The following is a 15,489-nucleotide window of genomic DNA, read 5'->3' as shown; positions in this document are numbered from 1 at the left end:
TAGTCTTGCCACATTCGCCGCAAGCCTTAAAACCAGTTTTCTTCGACGACATTTCGAAGAATATAAAGATAAACAGAATAACAGGATAATAGTAACAAAGTTACTGTAAAGCTACAGTACGATCCCTGAAAACCGGTAGCGTCGACGACGCGGAAAAAAGGGAACTGATGTCATCACGCCGGCGTGGGCCTGTTATAGGCGTCGGTGACGTCAGCGGAGTCGCGAGCGGAGCCGTGCCTCTGTGACGTCCGGATCCACGTCGGCGCGAAGCTACAAAAAGAATTTCCGAATGTTGCTGACGCAAGGGGATATTCACAAGGTGAGGAATCCACACGGCAGATGTATCTATCAGAAATATATATATATATATATATTTTTTTTTTTTATTGAGGAACCCAATTTCCTTACCCATCCATAAACCCGAAAAAACACCCTTACCACCCCATTTATTAGCCACCCCTAAAAACACCTTTACCACCCTCTACTCTTACCCATCCCTAAGCCCTAAAAACACACTTACCAACCCACTTCCTCACCCATCCCTTAGTCCTAAAAACACCCTTAGCACCCTATATCCTTACCCTTGCCTAAAGCCTAAAAACAACGGTAATACTCTATTCCCTTACCCACCCCTAATAACAACCCTACCACCCTGTTTCCTCACTCATCCCTAAACCCTAAAACACCCTCACCACCCAACTTTCAGCCACCCCTAAGCCCCAAGATCTCCCTCACCCCCCAATTCAATTTCCCACTCCTAAGCCCTAAAAAACACACTTCCTACTCAATTCCCTTGCACACAAAGTTGGAAAAAATCCCAAATTTCGACAAAAGTCAACAGAAATCCTGCCAAAAAGCAGCAGAGGGGAATCTCTTCTCGGATCGGTGCTTAACTGGTGCACAAAGAATATAACGGACATCTGTGCACCTGGGTAATGCCTACATAGGCACTGCAACGTCAACCAACTCAGACGTCACACTGAGCTGAATGGAGCCACCCAACGTCATGCGCAAGGGGTATGCTCTGCAAAAGTTTACGGATCTAGCCGGACGCCTGGGAAATTCAAAGGTAAGGAATCTGCAGCTAGAAGTCTATCAGATCCCTAAAATCACCCTTACCTACACCCACACCTAAACCCTCAAAACACCCTTAGTTTGCGATATCGGAGGTACATATGCATGTTAAAGGATATGCCTTTACCACCCTATACCCTTACCTATCCTTAAAAACAACTTTAACAACCAATTCCCTCACCCATCCCTAAACCCTAAAAAGAACCCCCTCTCCACCCAATTCCATTACCCAGACTTAAACGCTGAAAACACCCTTACCGCCCAATTCCCTCAGCCACCCTTAAACCCTAAAATCACCCTTACCAACCTGATCCCACACCCACCCAAAAAACATCCTTACTTTAATCTGATGCACACACACACACACACACACACACACACACTTGCCTTATATATGCTTACCATTTTGTTGCAAAGGCATGCGTGGTAAAGCCTAAAGGCATATGCGTGTGGTAAAAACATGCGTGGTAAGGCATTACGTTATTATAATTGCGTAGTAAAGGCTGTTATCCTTCAATATTTATAGCCCCTCCCAACAACAAAACTACTTGGATCCAGAACACTCAAAAATAAAATGTGTGCAATTAAGCAACCCCTGCATATCTAGGTAATACTCTGAATGTACTACACTGAACACAATAAATCTGCATATGCAACAGCCCACTCCCTTCCATTACACACCAACATTGAAAGTATACTTTACTTTTCACATCAAAATAATTTTAGAGAAGGCTACGTTTAGGACAGCTTATGGAGCATCATTGGGAGTACCTTTCATTGAGTGGCTCCTGTTCCACACGCTTGATCATAGATTTTGAAATAAGGATAATAGCATGCACAAATATATCACTAACTTTAAGCATGTTTTTTTATATCATTGTTACTTGCAAGCATGTCAAACACTTTCTATAAAAATGTAAATTAATGAAATATGCCAATTGCAGCAGCTTGTCCTGCGGTGTGAAAGAATCTTCTAGTCCTATCAGCACACTTTGCTAAGACCGCTTGCATTGCAGATACCATTACAAATTCCACAGGAAGCTTCCCCACTAACCACCAGGGGCCTGCCCATGTGAGAAGTAAACAGACAGGCGGACTCTTACACAGACACACACACTTTCAGTGTCCAATACCCAGCTCTGGTTAGACCAATTCATATCTTTATATAAGATGTGAACTACAAAGTGAACCATGGTTTGTTACACAAAATACTGTTTTTTATTGCCAATTTAAGTTATTTCCTACCAAAAGCAAATGCAAGAAACGCACAATGATATCAAAGACTGTTGGTGCAAGTAGATTCCCCAGACACTCACCATTCCCACCAACCACCTGTAGCTCAGGGTATTTCTGTTTGATGTAATGGATCATGTTAATCTGATACACTGAATTTCCCTGAGATGAGTCCTGAAAAAATGGCAAAAATATGAAAGTTAGAATGAAAAATAAATCAAGTTTAACAATGTAGAGATGAGGAGTTATTGACTGACAACTTAATACTGAGATTGAGCATAGAGATCATTAACTTTTTTTGTTACCATTTCTACCACCCAACCTCCACAAATGGCATACTGCATCACCAGTGTACAGCCAAATGCCCATCGTGCCGACACGTACTACAGGAAAAAAAAAAAAAGACAATGTACCCCTCACCCCTCTTTTTTTTTTTTTTACTAAGCACAATGCTCCAAGGTAGCAAAAAAAAAAAAAAAAAAAAAACAAGTTGTAAAGCTTAGGAAAGTCACCTAAAATGTAGACTATTTATCAGAACAAACACTTAACTACATAAAGGACCAGACCTCTGAAACTCAACAAGCTGCACCCGGAGTGGATCTCTAAAAAGGAAATAAATGCATCTTGCACTGCTTTAATTAAATCCAGTAGACAGACAAACAAACATGGTGGACATCAATAAAAAGTGTCGCAAGCGATTATTATCGCGCCTTCTAAAAGAAAAAAAATGGGGAAGCCTGACCAAAGGGTAAACAGAAATCTCTTGCAAGTGAACCAGAACTTCGGCTTTAATAAAGTTTGAAGAAAAAGAGTAGACACACTAAAGCCCCAATCGAATGGGTGGTCAATATCAAGCAGTGTCAGAAGAAGATTTATATAATTAAAAAAAAAACTTGCAGGTAGGCGATCACAAAAGCAAAGGCTGGGTACGAAGCATGAGAGTGAACAGAATTGAGAACAATACAGATGAGAAACGTCATCAAATCTTAACTGTAAAACAGTTCTGAAAAAGGACTTCAGAAAATTGTGGGTAAATAATTTGTAACCAATGTCTCCCTCATCAGTATCCACCGGGAAATTCCACTTAAAACACTTCGCACTTAATGGCCAACCTCATGCAATTCCAGAATCATACAACTTTTCCCCCCTCAAAGGTAGCTCCGCGCACTTCTCCCGAACTTCAGCAGCTGAAATACACGACAGCCACCATATTCGTATTCCTCCTTGCTATTCTTTAAGAAAGCAGGGGGGCATGAAGGCTACACAAGAGGTAAACTATTTCAACAGGCAGACATTCCTGCTAAGGGAAGTAGCTTCAAAATAATCTTCAGACTTGAAACATTCAAGTGGTTTATCAATCAAAAGTTCCAATCTCAGTTCTTTAGATATCGGCGACACCTACAACGTTTAAGATGTTAAAAAGCCTCATGTTCCATATCTAGACATCGTTTCTAGTTTAGCCACTTCCAGGTAGCGAGGAAACTAGGAGCATTGGCAGCAGGTGTAGGTGTAGCTCGAGGTTTCGAAGGGTGTTGAGTACGCTGTACTTCGCTCAGCCAGTCTTTAGCTTCATTAAGAAGATCTCCGGTCTCGGGAGCAATGGAATAGTTTTCTAGACATACAGACGTGTGTCGCCGAATCATTTACCACAGGGTGGGAGAGCAGCCGGATGAAACACACGGGAAACCGCTGCATCAAGTTTCCTGTCATTCTTAGCAAACTCGTTTACTGTTTACGCGGTTTAGTGACGAGTCTAGATTAGTCCTACTTCAACATGTGGGTGCCAAGAGGGCACGTAACGGGTGAACACGGCGCCTCATTAAAACCGTTTAGAACGACACACTTCCCAAACCAGTGCATACGAGCATGTTAGAAACCAACCATATTTGTAACGAATCATCAGATGGCATAGTTTGTATTCTTCTGCCATCTAGTGGTTCAATCCTGAATAGTTAAATTACTTACACCAGTCTGTAATGACAATCGGAACGCTAGGAGGCAGAGTCTGATGACGCGGACAGGAAGCAATCTAAGGCTTTTAGTCAAACCATTCTTCTGGATGTTTTATGAAGCGTCCGCCTTATGCAATCAGTACATTGTCTCCCAGCATCTTTACTTCATAGGCTGCCTGGGCAGCATGCATGTGACTGACAGATGAAAAGCTGCAAACTCAGTATTGCCGGAAGCAACACGATCTACAGAGCGCTCACGTGCTTTGTTTAAAGACGTTTTAAGCATATGAGGTAGGACGCTATTGTGCCGTTCGCCTTAAGACATTTAGTATTGCAACAGATCAAATCCTGGGCCTCTTGGCAGATGTCGGCAGCTGGGGTGGCACGTGTACTCTAATAGAGGAGATGGCAAGCACCCAATAAGGTACGTGATGATCTGCGTATATTAAACCAAAGGACAACGCCGGGCCGTTCTCACCTGAACAAGGTTTCTATGGTTAAACCTAAAGTGATCTAATAAGACTCATGGAAAAGACAATAGTTTTACCTGTTTGAACCGGGGAAAAAAAAGGAAACGGGCTGGACATGTGTCCTTTGTTGTGGAAACTGCTGCGGCTGCAATTGATGGCTGTAAGCATGCAGCACTTGCACAAATAACGCCACGATCTTAAGTGGTTAGGAGGCACCGACCCTAAAACGCCCTGTGAGGTCTATCCGCCCCCGCCTGAGGCAGAGATAAAGGCCAAAGTCGAGAGGCCATCAGGCCTCCTTTTCATGGAGTATTCGGAGTGGAAGCGGCTTGGAACTTCACAATGACTTTTCTTCAGACCAACTAAAGAGATCCTTTTGACTTTGCTCAATCCCGGTGTATGCATACGTGCATGCACTGTAAAAATGTCAGATGTGTGGTCTATCCCATTATTTACACAAATAACCATTTAAATAGAGCTATTTTGTTTCTTGTATAGCACTACTCATCCCAATGCAGGGTGTCAGAGCATTTTACGTAACACAATAAATCATGTAAGTGTGTAAATCAATGTACAAGATGTTATATGCGGCAGTGAGGGATACAAGGTGTAGGAGTCTCATGTCTTTCATAACTCATTGTGCTATATTAGAAGGATTTAATTTTATGAACTGTAAGTAACAAAAGGATCTGTGTTAAAAGCAGTAACTCACTTCCCTAGCTACATAAAACAAAAATCTCTCATGTGACTTTATGTGGTTAGAAGGAGGCACGTTAACTTTCTATACTACTTTGAATCAAATTTGGGACTACACAAACACAGATCCCTCCAACAAATGTGTTAACCTCCAGAGTCCTCACCATTCGGATTATTCCCAGAGATTTACTGGGCACCTTTGCAGAAGATGCCTTAACCCAGAAAAATATTTCAAAATGCAGACTTTCCAATCAACTAAGCACAACAGATCTACTTTGCTTCTCCTTGTTGCCAATTTCCTTGAGGCAGAGTTAAAAAAAAAATATATATATATTATTTGAGGCCCAGATTTTGCATTGGGGTTGTGTCACTTCTTTGGCACAACCAACGCTAATTCTCATTTGTTATATCTCCATGAGCTTAAATGTACCTGATAAGCATGTGTGAAGTCTTAATATTGGATCTCACTTCATGTGATGTCATTTCTTGTGAGTTCCCATCCTGTGATACCATGTGCAATGTCATGCGTTGTGAAGTCATGCACTGAGGTCACTAGCATACTGCCCAACTTGGTAAGTGCCCCCACTTCTTTGTAGGACTTTTTGCCTGTCCAAAGCAGGCAGGTAACTTAAGTGGTGTGCAGCACTCGTTCAGTCCAAACCTGGCACCAGCACTCATTGTAGGAAGCTGGCTCTTTGTATGACATACCAAAAAGTGAGATGCCTTCTTTTGATGATACTGAGCATAGGCATCAACTCCATGGTTAGATTGTTTTGCCGCAGGCGGGTGAGAATTGAGTTAGATTAAGTGTCAGTAATGTGATGTCCATGCATGCAATGTGAATTATGGTAAATATAAAAGTAAGGAGACCTACACAAATGTCCAGAGGATGGCGGGAGCATGTGAATCAACAGCACTACCTGCCAAGAACAGATGCTTACAGGACAAGTAACATTTTGTTGAAGGCTTTTGTAGCTGTAAATACACATGCTTAGCATAGACTGTAAAGCAGTCCTTCTCCAAAAGCGGTGGCTAGCTTGTGGGGGTTGCAGGAGTTTGAAAAAGAGTACATAGCACTGCTTGTCCAACAATAGATTGTTGACGTGCTAATACATCCACACAGAAATGTTTTGCGAAAGTGTGTGATGTGGACCATGTTGCTGCTTTGTAAATGTCAGCAATGGGTATATTCCCTAGGAATGCCATAGAGGACCCTATTTTTCCAGTTGAGTCAGCCCTAGGAGGAACAGGTAAATGTCTTTCAGCTTTAGCATAACACATTTAAATGCATTTGACGATCCATCTTGAAATCCCAAGTTTTGAAATTGGGTTTCCAGTGTGGAGAGGTGAGAAAGCAACCAATTAATTGTTTTTTCTAAATGTTTTTGTTCTGTCAATATAGTAAGTTAAAGCTCTTTAAACATCTAGAGTATGAAGAGCTCTCTCCGCAACGGTTTCAGGTAGCAGAAAGACAGGCAATTCAATTGATTGGTTAATATGGAAAGCGGATACTACTTTAGGAAGAAACTTTGTTTGTTCTGAGCACTACTTTGTTCCTGTGAAGTTGAAAGAATGGTTCATCTAACGTTAGTGCCTGGAGCTCACGGATGCATCGGAGTGAAGTGATACCTTGAAAAGTAGCTTTTTTAAATGCCAAGTATTGGAGTTGGCAGGAATGTAGTGGATCAAATTGTGTCCCAATGAGCCTCGAGATTCCAAGCTGGTGCAAGTGTATCTGTCCATAAACGCTTTAATGACTGGTATTTTAAATAAAGATACAGGTTGTCGGGTTTGTAGACAGGCTGCAATGGCTGCAAGATGTAAGTGTATTGAAGTGCAGGCCAGCCATCAGTTTGTAAAATGCAGGAGATAACATATGACAGTTTGTATTGGCTCATATGATAGTTACGTTTTTGGCGCTGGCAGTAAAGGACAAATCGTTTCAATTTGGCAGCGTAGCATTTACTAGTTGTAGGCCTACGAGCTTCTTTAAGACTATCCAGACGCTGCTGTGGAAGGGTTAGATGCCCAAATTCTATGACTTCAGGATCCATATGTCAAGGTTCATTTCCTTGGGATTAGGATGTCTGATTTAGTCATGGTTGTGTGTGAGAAGGACTAAGTTGGGGGAAAGTTTCTTGTGGGCAACTTGTGAGAGTTCCTATAGTTTGGTGAACAATGGTTGACGAGCCCAGGTTGGAGCTATTATTAGGGAGAGGGTGATTTGCCTGAGCTTTCTGACCATAAATGGAAGTAGTGGAAAAGCGTAGGCAAATATCCTGGAATAGTTCATTCATAGAGCATTTCTCTTGGATAGTGGTTGTGGGAACCTGGGCGTGAAGTTGGCCTTTATGTGGTGTTGCATACAGGTCTATTTGGGAAAACCCCACTTGTGAAAGTATGGTAGGAGGACTTTGAGGGTGGAATTCCCTTTGAAAGACTTGTTGCTGCATCCAGCTGAGGAAGTCTGCAACTTGATTGCTTGTCCCTGGTACGTGTTCTGCTAGGAGATGAAGGTTGTGATGTAAATCAAAGTGCCAGATGGTATGGGCTAGGCAAGATAATTGTAGAGAATGAGTCCCTCCCCGTTTCTGAAGATAGTACATGGTGGTCTGTCTGGACCAGGACAACCTTGTTTATTAGGTCAGTTAGGAATGCTTTCAATGATAGTTGAACAGCTTGTAGGTCTAGGTAATAGATATGGAGACCTTGGTTTTTGGGATCCCATATACCTTGAATCTTAAGATCTTGAAGGGGAGGCCTCCCCCAACCAGTCAGGGAAGCATCCGCTGTAAGAACGGCAGAGGGAACAGAGTCTAAAAACAGCTACCACTTGGACAGGATTTTGAGTTTTGCCACGGCAGAGTGATGTGTGTGGCTGTCTATCAACACTAGATCATGTAGTTGACCATGTGTGTCCATTGATGTGAGACATTCCTGCAGCAGTCTCATATGTAGACAGGCATATGGGACTACCGCGATGCAGGATGCCATCATGCCTAAAACGAGCAGGACTGTCCAGACTGATTAGTAGCCCGGTTTGAAAATGTTGGGCTAGTGTTTTAATGTTTTGTATTCTGGCTGTATTAGGTATGCTAACCTCAATTGCACAGTAAGTATGGCTCCTAAATACAGTTGAATCTGTAACGGTTTGAGGTACGATCTTTGCACGTTTATGGTAAATCCTAGACAATGCAGTACAGTGAGTGTTTTTTGTGTATATTGTTTGCAAACGGGGGAGCCGTTGGTTTTTATAAGCCAATCGTCCAAGTAAGGAAGTGAGCGAATGTTTTGCCGGTGCAGATGTGCTGCAAAGGTGCAGATGTGCCGTTACCACTGCAAGCATTTTGTGAATACCCGTGGGGCGGTGGCGACTGAAGGGAAGCACTTTGAATCAATACAGCTGTTCCTGGAAGACAAACTGTAGGTATTTGTGGTGAGCCAGACGTATGGTTATATGAAAGTAGGCATATTTTAGGTCTACTGTGGACATGAAATTGCCTTTTTGTAGCAATGGTATTACTTCCTGAAGGGTGACCATGTGGAAGTGTTCTGTTGGGATGTAGTGATTTAGGGACCTAAAGTAGAGGATGGGTCGCAGTGGGAAGTCAGTTTTGGAAATGAGAAAATATAGTGAATATACTCAGTTTCTTGATGTTGATTGGACTGGCTCTATGGCTCCTTTGAGTAAGAGAACTATTATATCTTGTTTGAGCAGTGCTTGATGCTGTATGGAAAGTTTGTGCTTGCGGGGTGGAATATTTGGAGTTGTGAATAGCTCCAGACAGTAAACATGTTGCATAATGTCCAACACCCATTGATCTGTCGTAAATGTATTGCCATTCTGGGAAGAAGTTTTGTTGACGTCTAGACAGATGCTCGATGATCAGGGGGAATATTGAGGAAGTCACTGTTTGGAGGTAGTAGCTGCGGTAAGGGTAGCATTTCCTTATCTGCAGCATATGAAATTATTTCCCCTATATGTGCCCCAGCCGAATCCTCTAGAGGTTAATGGCTGGCCTTGGTTTTTATATGTGGTACAAAAGGGGGTGGTGATGGACGGAGCATCTGAATCAATCAAACACTCACACCCAGTCAAAAGATCTGGGTTGAATCCATCACCGTTCTTAAGCCCACTCTGCCACCCCAGTTCAGACATGGCTATATGCAAATCAGTCTGACCCTGTGCCTCAAGGGAACAGTCCAGCCCGAACTGCCCAGATCTTTGTACTGGGGTGAATGTAAGACATTGTTCTGCATTGTGTCCATCATCTGTGTTTTTTGCAATTTTCACCCCGAGTGGGCTGGGTATGCTCAGACGTGAGTCCCAGGCTCTCCACATCACTGGAGTCAAGCTATCCAGGCTGAAGAAGGGTGATGGCCAGAAACCGGTCCTTGGATGCTTGATTCCGGTCTAGGAAAGACATGGCTTGGTAGTTCGGGCTGGACTGTTCCCATGAGGCACAGGGTCAAGGCTGATTTGCATATAACCAGTGTCTGACCTAGGGTGGTGTGGAGTGCAAAAAAACGATGGATTTAGGCCCAGATCTTTGTACTGGGGTGAATGTAAGACATTGTTCTGCATTCTGTCCATCATCTGTGTTTTTTGCAATTTTGGTTTTTATATGAGCAGGGCCGGACTGGCCCGGCCATCGCGGGCACCGGGTGTTTCCCAGGTAGACCGCTAGGGTTGGGGGCTGGTTTTGGGCCCCCTTGGGGGGGGGGGGGGGGGGGGGGGGGCATTTTGGTTACATGGGGTCCGCAATATTGGCCCCCGTAACAAAATCGGCCGAAACCGGCCCTTGCAAACTGCTCGGCTGAACTCCCCCCTCACCCCAGGGGGGCCGACTGAGGAGTTTGCCACATCCGGTTTCTGTTCCCAGTCCGTCCCTGTATATGAGGACCCTGAGGGGTCCCTAGATGCAGATCTGGTGCCCTGTTTGAAGTGAAGTGGAGCAAAGAAAGGACCCACGATAGGTGGGAATTTGGCAGGCAACATCTATGGGTCCCTTTTAATTTTTTACATGGCCGTGTTTACTAAAAAGGTGCTCTTTGTCAAAAGGGAGATTAAAGACTGCTTGCAGGAATTCTGTTTTAAACCCTGAGACACAAAGCCATGCGGGTTTACACAAGAGAATGCTTGTGTTTATGCCTCTAGCTCCAGTGTCAGTGGTGTCTAGTGCACATTTGAGGGAATTATTTGCAATTAGTTGACCCGCTTAGACTAATTCATACCTCTACTTTTTATATTCCTCTGGGAGATGCTGGAGGAGCCCCTCTATCTCATTTCAGTGGGTCCAGTCATAACGTGCTAGAAGGGCTTCACTGTTGGCAATTAGCCAATGATTAGCAGACTGGTCAGCAGCCCTTTTTACGGCTGTGTCAATGATTTTTGATTCTTTGTCTGGAGGATTTGCATCCCCGTTCTTTGGGAGTTAGCTTTTTCTTGCAATGGCTATTACAAACTAGCTGGGGGTTAACTGCATGCTAATGCAAGTTGGGTCAGATGGTGCTGCCTTGTATTTTTTTTATTGATTCTTAGTGTGATAATTAGTGCACTTACAGGATCTTTAAATACATCAGAGTGATGTAGCACTCCTTCAAGCATTGGTAAAAAAAAAAAAAAGCTTCACTGTGCAGTAGGGAGGGTTTCAAAGAGGAAGTCATCCTCAATAGGGTCCTTGTACAAGGGTACCTGGTGAGATGCTGCAGTTCATGCAATTAAGTCTTGATAAGCTGAAGCGTCATCTGGTGGGAACGGGCATGCAGGGTTGAAGTCTGGGTCTGAATTCCCCTTATGGTCTAGGTCATAGGCGTCGAATGGGTTCCTAGGATGTGTGTCCTCTCCTATGGCATCATTATCCTCCCTGATGGGTAAATGTGAGGAAGGTGAAATGATGCCTTCCTCACACTGCTGTGGGAGAGGAGTGGATGTTGGAGTTGCAGAGGTAGGGATAAGAACATGTAAAGGGCTTGTGGCCATGTCCTTTTTGGTCTTCTTGCAATGCTGAATAGGAGGGCAATTGTGTTTTAGAAAGACAATTGTCTTAGAGAGTTAAGGCGCTGCCGGCTGAATAATTTTCTCTGCTCCGCACTGAATCTAATGTTTTTTGCCTCTGATCGAGCTACTCTTGCATAGTGTCAAGGATCGGCTCAAGGGGATTTTTTAGGCCAAAGGTGTAAAATTTAAGTGCTGGAAACGGTTTCAGTACCGAGACTATGGTTCAATGTGTCTATTCCGAGGCTTATTTCTTAATGGTGGAAGCCACTGCTGTAGGCCAAAGTTTTGGTGCCAAGCCAGTTTTAGCGGTTGGAGCAGATTTTTGGGAGGTTTCGGATCACAGACACTTGTACTCACTATCTGACGATTTTAGGAAGACTCCAGGTGGACTGGATCTTGTTCGGTTTCCAACTCTCATCCGGAGTCTTGGATGGAGACTGACTCCTCTGCGGCTGCCGAAGCCTCTTCTTCCTCATCGTCTGATTAGCAAAAGATATCTGGTGTGTAGCTCTGTGCTGCACTTCTAGGCACCATGCACATCGGTCCCAAAGGGTCTCTTAAAACCGAAATGACCTGCAGCCTCACAGGTATCATCCAGATGGTCGAGCAAGAGGCAAAAGTTACAGAGTGTTGGTCGGGCAGGGGTTTTTTAAATGTCAGTTAAGACAAAAGAGGAACGTAGTGAGTTCCATCAGCAGCTCATTTTTCGTTTGGAGGGGTCGGATGTGAAAAGGGCGCAGCCGAGCGTGTTCCTATGGCAGTCTAGGCAAGTTGAAGGACCTGACCCACAAAAATGTTCCTTTGCTCGGAATGGAGGAATGACTATGTGATCAAGACTGTACCGTAGAGCTAGGGGATATACTGTAGAGACGATCTAGAACCGGAGCACGAGAGAGTACATTCAAACCAGTCAGAGAAAAAAAAATCTAACAATGGAGTCGATGCCCATGCGCAGTATCACCAAAAGAAGGAGTCAAACCGCTTCGCGATTCAAAAAACTTCTTTGAACAAAAACAACTTGCAATCACCCGAGCCCAACACTAAATGGCAGACTTATGTTAACCATGTAGATCTACAGCCACACATGCCTCAAATTGGCATGGTGCCTTGCTTTTAAGGTCGAACGTACTAGAAAGTCTATTGAGGGCTTAACAAGAACTTAAAGGGGCTTACAGACTGCACATTCATCAACAATGGTTGTCTTTGTGACTCTGATTTTCTTACTTCTTATTTAATGGCTTTCCTGGTTCAGTCTGGTCTACCTAGTATTTGTTCCTCTCCTGTAGCACTGCCTCTTTACCGTCTGACAGACTGGCTTCTATTCTTCCACTGCTCACTTTAATGGCACTACTTTTTTCTTTTTGCTGAAATACTCCATGAGAGCGCATGTGTTTTCCAGCTTTCTTCCTCATGTTCTTCATCCCCCCTCTGCCAAATACCTGCGCCTGTGCTCAGAGTTGCAGTCTCCACTGAGTTGAAAACATCCTCTTATGTAATTTTCCCGCCAAACTCCCTGTCTTCACTGGGCGATGTTGCGTTCTCGCTTGTGTGCTTCTCCCCCACCCAGTACTGCCCTGCCTGGGGTGCTGAATTTCCCCTCTCTTGTCCACTACCTGTTGCTTTCTCCATCTACTTCTCTGCTGCACCCATACTCCTTTATATATTTGTTTCCAATAATCGCTTTTGAACTAACTACTTATTTTTCTTTGTTTTTTTAAAATTAACTGTAGGAAGCTGGATCTTTATGTGATATATCAATAGCTCGATATACCAATTAGGGAGACCTGTGGTTCCCTTATGAGTGGGCAGGGGCTTGCTATTCAATCCCAAAAAGCTCTATTAGGGTGTAGTGTGGTTGGGCAATCCTAGGCTTAACACAGGGGAATGCAAGACATTTGCAAAATACACACAATGATCAATAAATAATAACTGAAGGAGGAGAGCCACACCACTTTATAAACATAGCTAGTATCTTTATAAATATGTTTAGGCATCAGAGAGAAATTGTTCAGGAAAGTAAGTTTTTAGATAAAAAAAAATCAATTCAGTTTCAAAATTAGACATCGCAATTTCAGAGTTCTGCAATGTTTTACTATGGAAGGAAGAACAAGTTCTGAAAAAAGGTACAATACATCGACTTACAGGACCAATCTCCAGGAGTTATGGTGAGTAGTGGGCAAGGTCCAAGGCAGCAGCAACAGTACAGCACCAGCGGTACAAGGGCAGCCAGGTGTGGGCGCCAACCAGACAGGAGCCCAATACATTTCAACAAGAATCTGTCACTAAAAAGAGGCTGCAGGCTCTCGCCAGGAAACCAGTTGGGCTGAACCAGCAAGTGGGCTAAAGAGGGGGCACCTTTGGTCATCTTCTCCAAAGCTCAGGGATGACTAATGCTGTAGTGTCCTTAGGCATCGGATTTTTCTTTACAAGACCAGTCACAGTCGAGGGGGGCTGTGTGCGGAGGCTGCAGGCGCCTGGGAGTCCAGGAGGGGCGAGACCATGCTGGACTCAAGCTCTGTAGGGCTGGAAAACCTTGTTGGCACCAGTGGCCCACTTCAACTTAGGCCAGAGGAGACTGGTGCAGTGGTAGGTTCAGGTGTCTGGCTTGACTGTTTCGGAGACTTCCGAGACTTTGCTTTAGGAGTTTCTTCATAACAGGTCCGCTGTTCACAGGAAGTCTTGGTTCTGAAGTGAAGCGCAGGCACGTCTCCCGGGCTTTGGGGACTCTGCAGTTGTGGGACTAGTTGACTTTTGGTGCAATTGGCAAAGGCAGCAGTAAAGCTAGCAGCGTTATCACTAAGTCAATTGCTTGATCTTCTGTTCTTGCAAGGGTGCGACTCTTCTAGTCATTCTTCTTCAGGACATCCTGATCTGCTTCGCTGGTGCTAGGGACTCCCCTAGACACTGCATTTAAGGGCATTAGGGAAGTATAGGGTAGTAGCTAACGGCTACTGACCCTTGGGTCACTATGTCATCTATATGACCACTTCCTGTGGGAAGTGGGGATAACTCTGTCCTAGAATTCCTATGTATGCCATTACAAAAAGTAATACTTCTGAAAAATCGTGTTCACCTCAGTTCTACCCCACCTTAGGGGTGGTACTAGCCTAGGGGTGGTATGCCTACCGGACTAATTTTCCCACCTGTCCACGTGCCAAGGGGGTCCTGGACTAAGAAGGGCGGCTTGTCTCCTGTAAGTGGAGCCAGATTTGCAATCCAAAGGCGGCAGCCCTTTGAAGCAGATTCCAGTGTAGGATTGATTAATATATGCACCCAGAGGGCACCTTAGAGGTTCCTCCTGAAAACCTACAGGCTGGTCTCTGCCAGCCACCAGAGACGCTGTTCTGACCTCCTAGGGTATGGGCTTTGATCTCAGGAGGCCCAAAACAAATGCCTGTCCAGGAAGAGTTTATGACACACCAACCCACAGGAGGACCTGATGAATAGCGCTCCTAGGTCTGCAAGCTCCAAAGAAGCCCCGCCTTTGAAATACGAATTTGGCTCCCCTCACAGGTGAGGAGGCCAACCCACTTTGCCCAGAGCCCTTTAGCTAATTTGCCTGATGCCTACTTGAATGCCAGTCAGGTAGGCTTGACCACCTCCAGGCTAGTGCCACCACTAAGGTGGCCTAACCCGATGCGGGTACAACTTTTCAGAAGTGGCAATCTTTGTGTTGGCACACTTAGGAATTCTGAGACATGGTTATGCCCAGTTCCCACAGGAAGTGGTGATATAGGGGGCGTAGTGACCCCAGGGGTACGCAGCCCATTGACTACTACCCTAAACTCCTCTAACACCACTACATTCAGGTGTTAAGAAGCCCCTGGCACCAGAGAATCAGATCCTGCCAACCTGAAAGACAACAGACGTGTAAGGAGTTGCATCCTGCAAGAACTGAAGATCCGGCAACTGACTTGGCGCCAACCCTGCTGGCCAGCCTGCTGCCTTCACCAGTTGCACCAAAAGTCAACTTGTCCTGCAGCTGCTGCGTCCCCCAAAGCCAGGGAGACCTGCTAGCACCATACCCAGGAACCAAGACCAGCAGAGAAGTAATGGACCTGCT

The 15,489-nt window shown here is 44.5% G+C and overlaps 1 protein-coding gene across 4 annotated transcripts in view; it reads right to left on the bottom strand.

Annotated features, from left to right (window-relative positions):
- Nucleotides 1-15,489, bottom strand: part of LOC147668830 (inosine-5'-monophosphate dehydrogenase 1-like) — a 200,414-nt gene that overhangs the window by 112,516 nt on the left and 72,409 nt on the right. For all 4 annotated transcript variants that reach the window (XM_086948421.1, XM_086948422.1, XM_086948423.1 and 1 more), the window contains one exon: nt 2,391-2,481. In XM_086948421.1, the coding sequence (XP_086804547.1) occupies nt 2,391-2,481 (91 nt within the window). The remainder of the gene's footprint in view (nt 1-2,390; nt 2,482-15,489) is intronic.

This window comes from Lissotriton vulgaris, unplaced genomic scaffold (genome assembly GCF_964263255.1).
Source record: "Lissotriton vulgaris unplaced genomic scaffold, aLisVul1.2 SCAFFOLD_2183, whole genome shotgun sequence".
NCBI classification, from domain to species: Eukaryota; Metazoa; Chordata; class Amphibia; order Caudata; family Salamandridae; genus Lissotriton; species Lissotriton vulgaris.
Note: the sequence above shows the minus strand (reverse complement) of the source record. Positions and strands in the feature narration are given on the sequence as shown.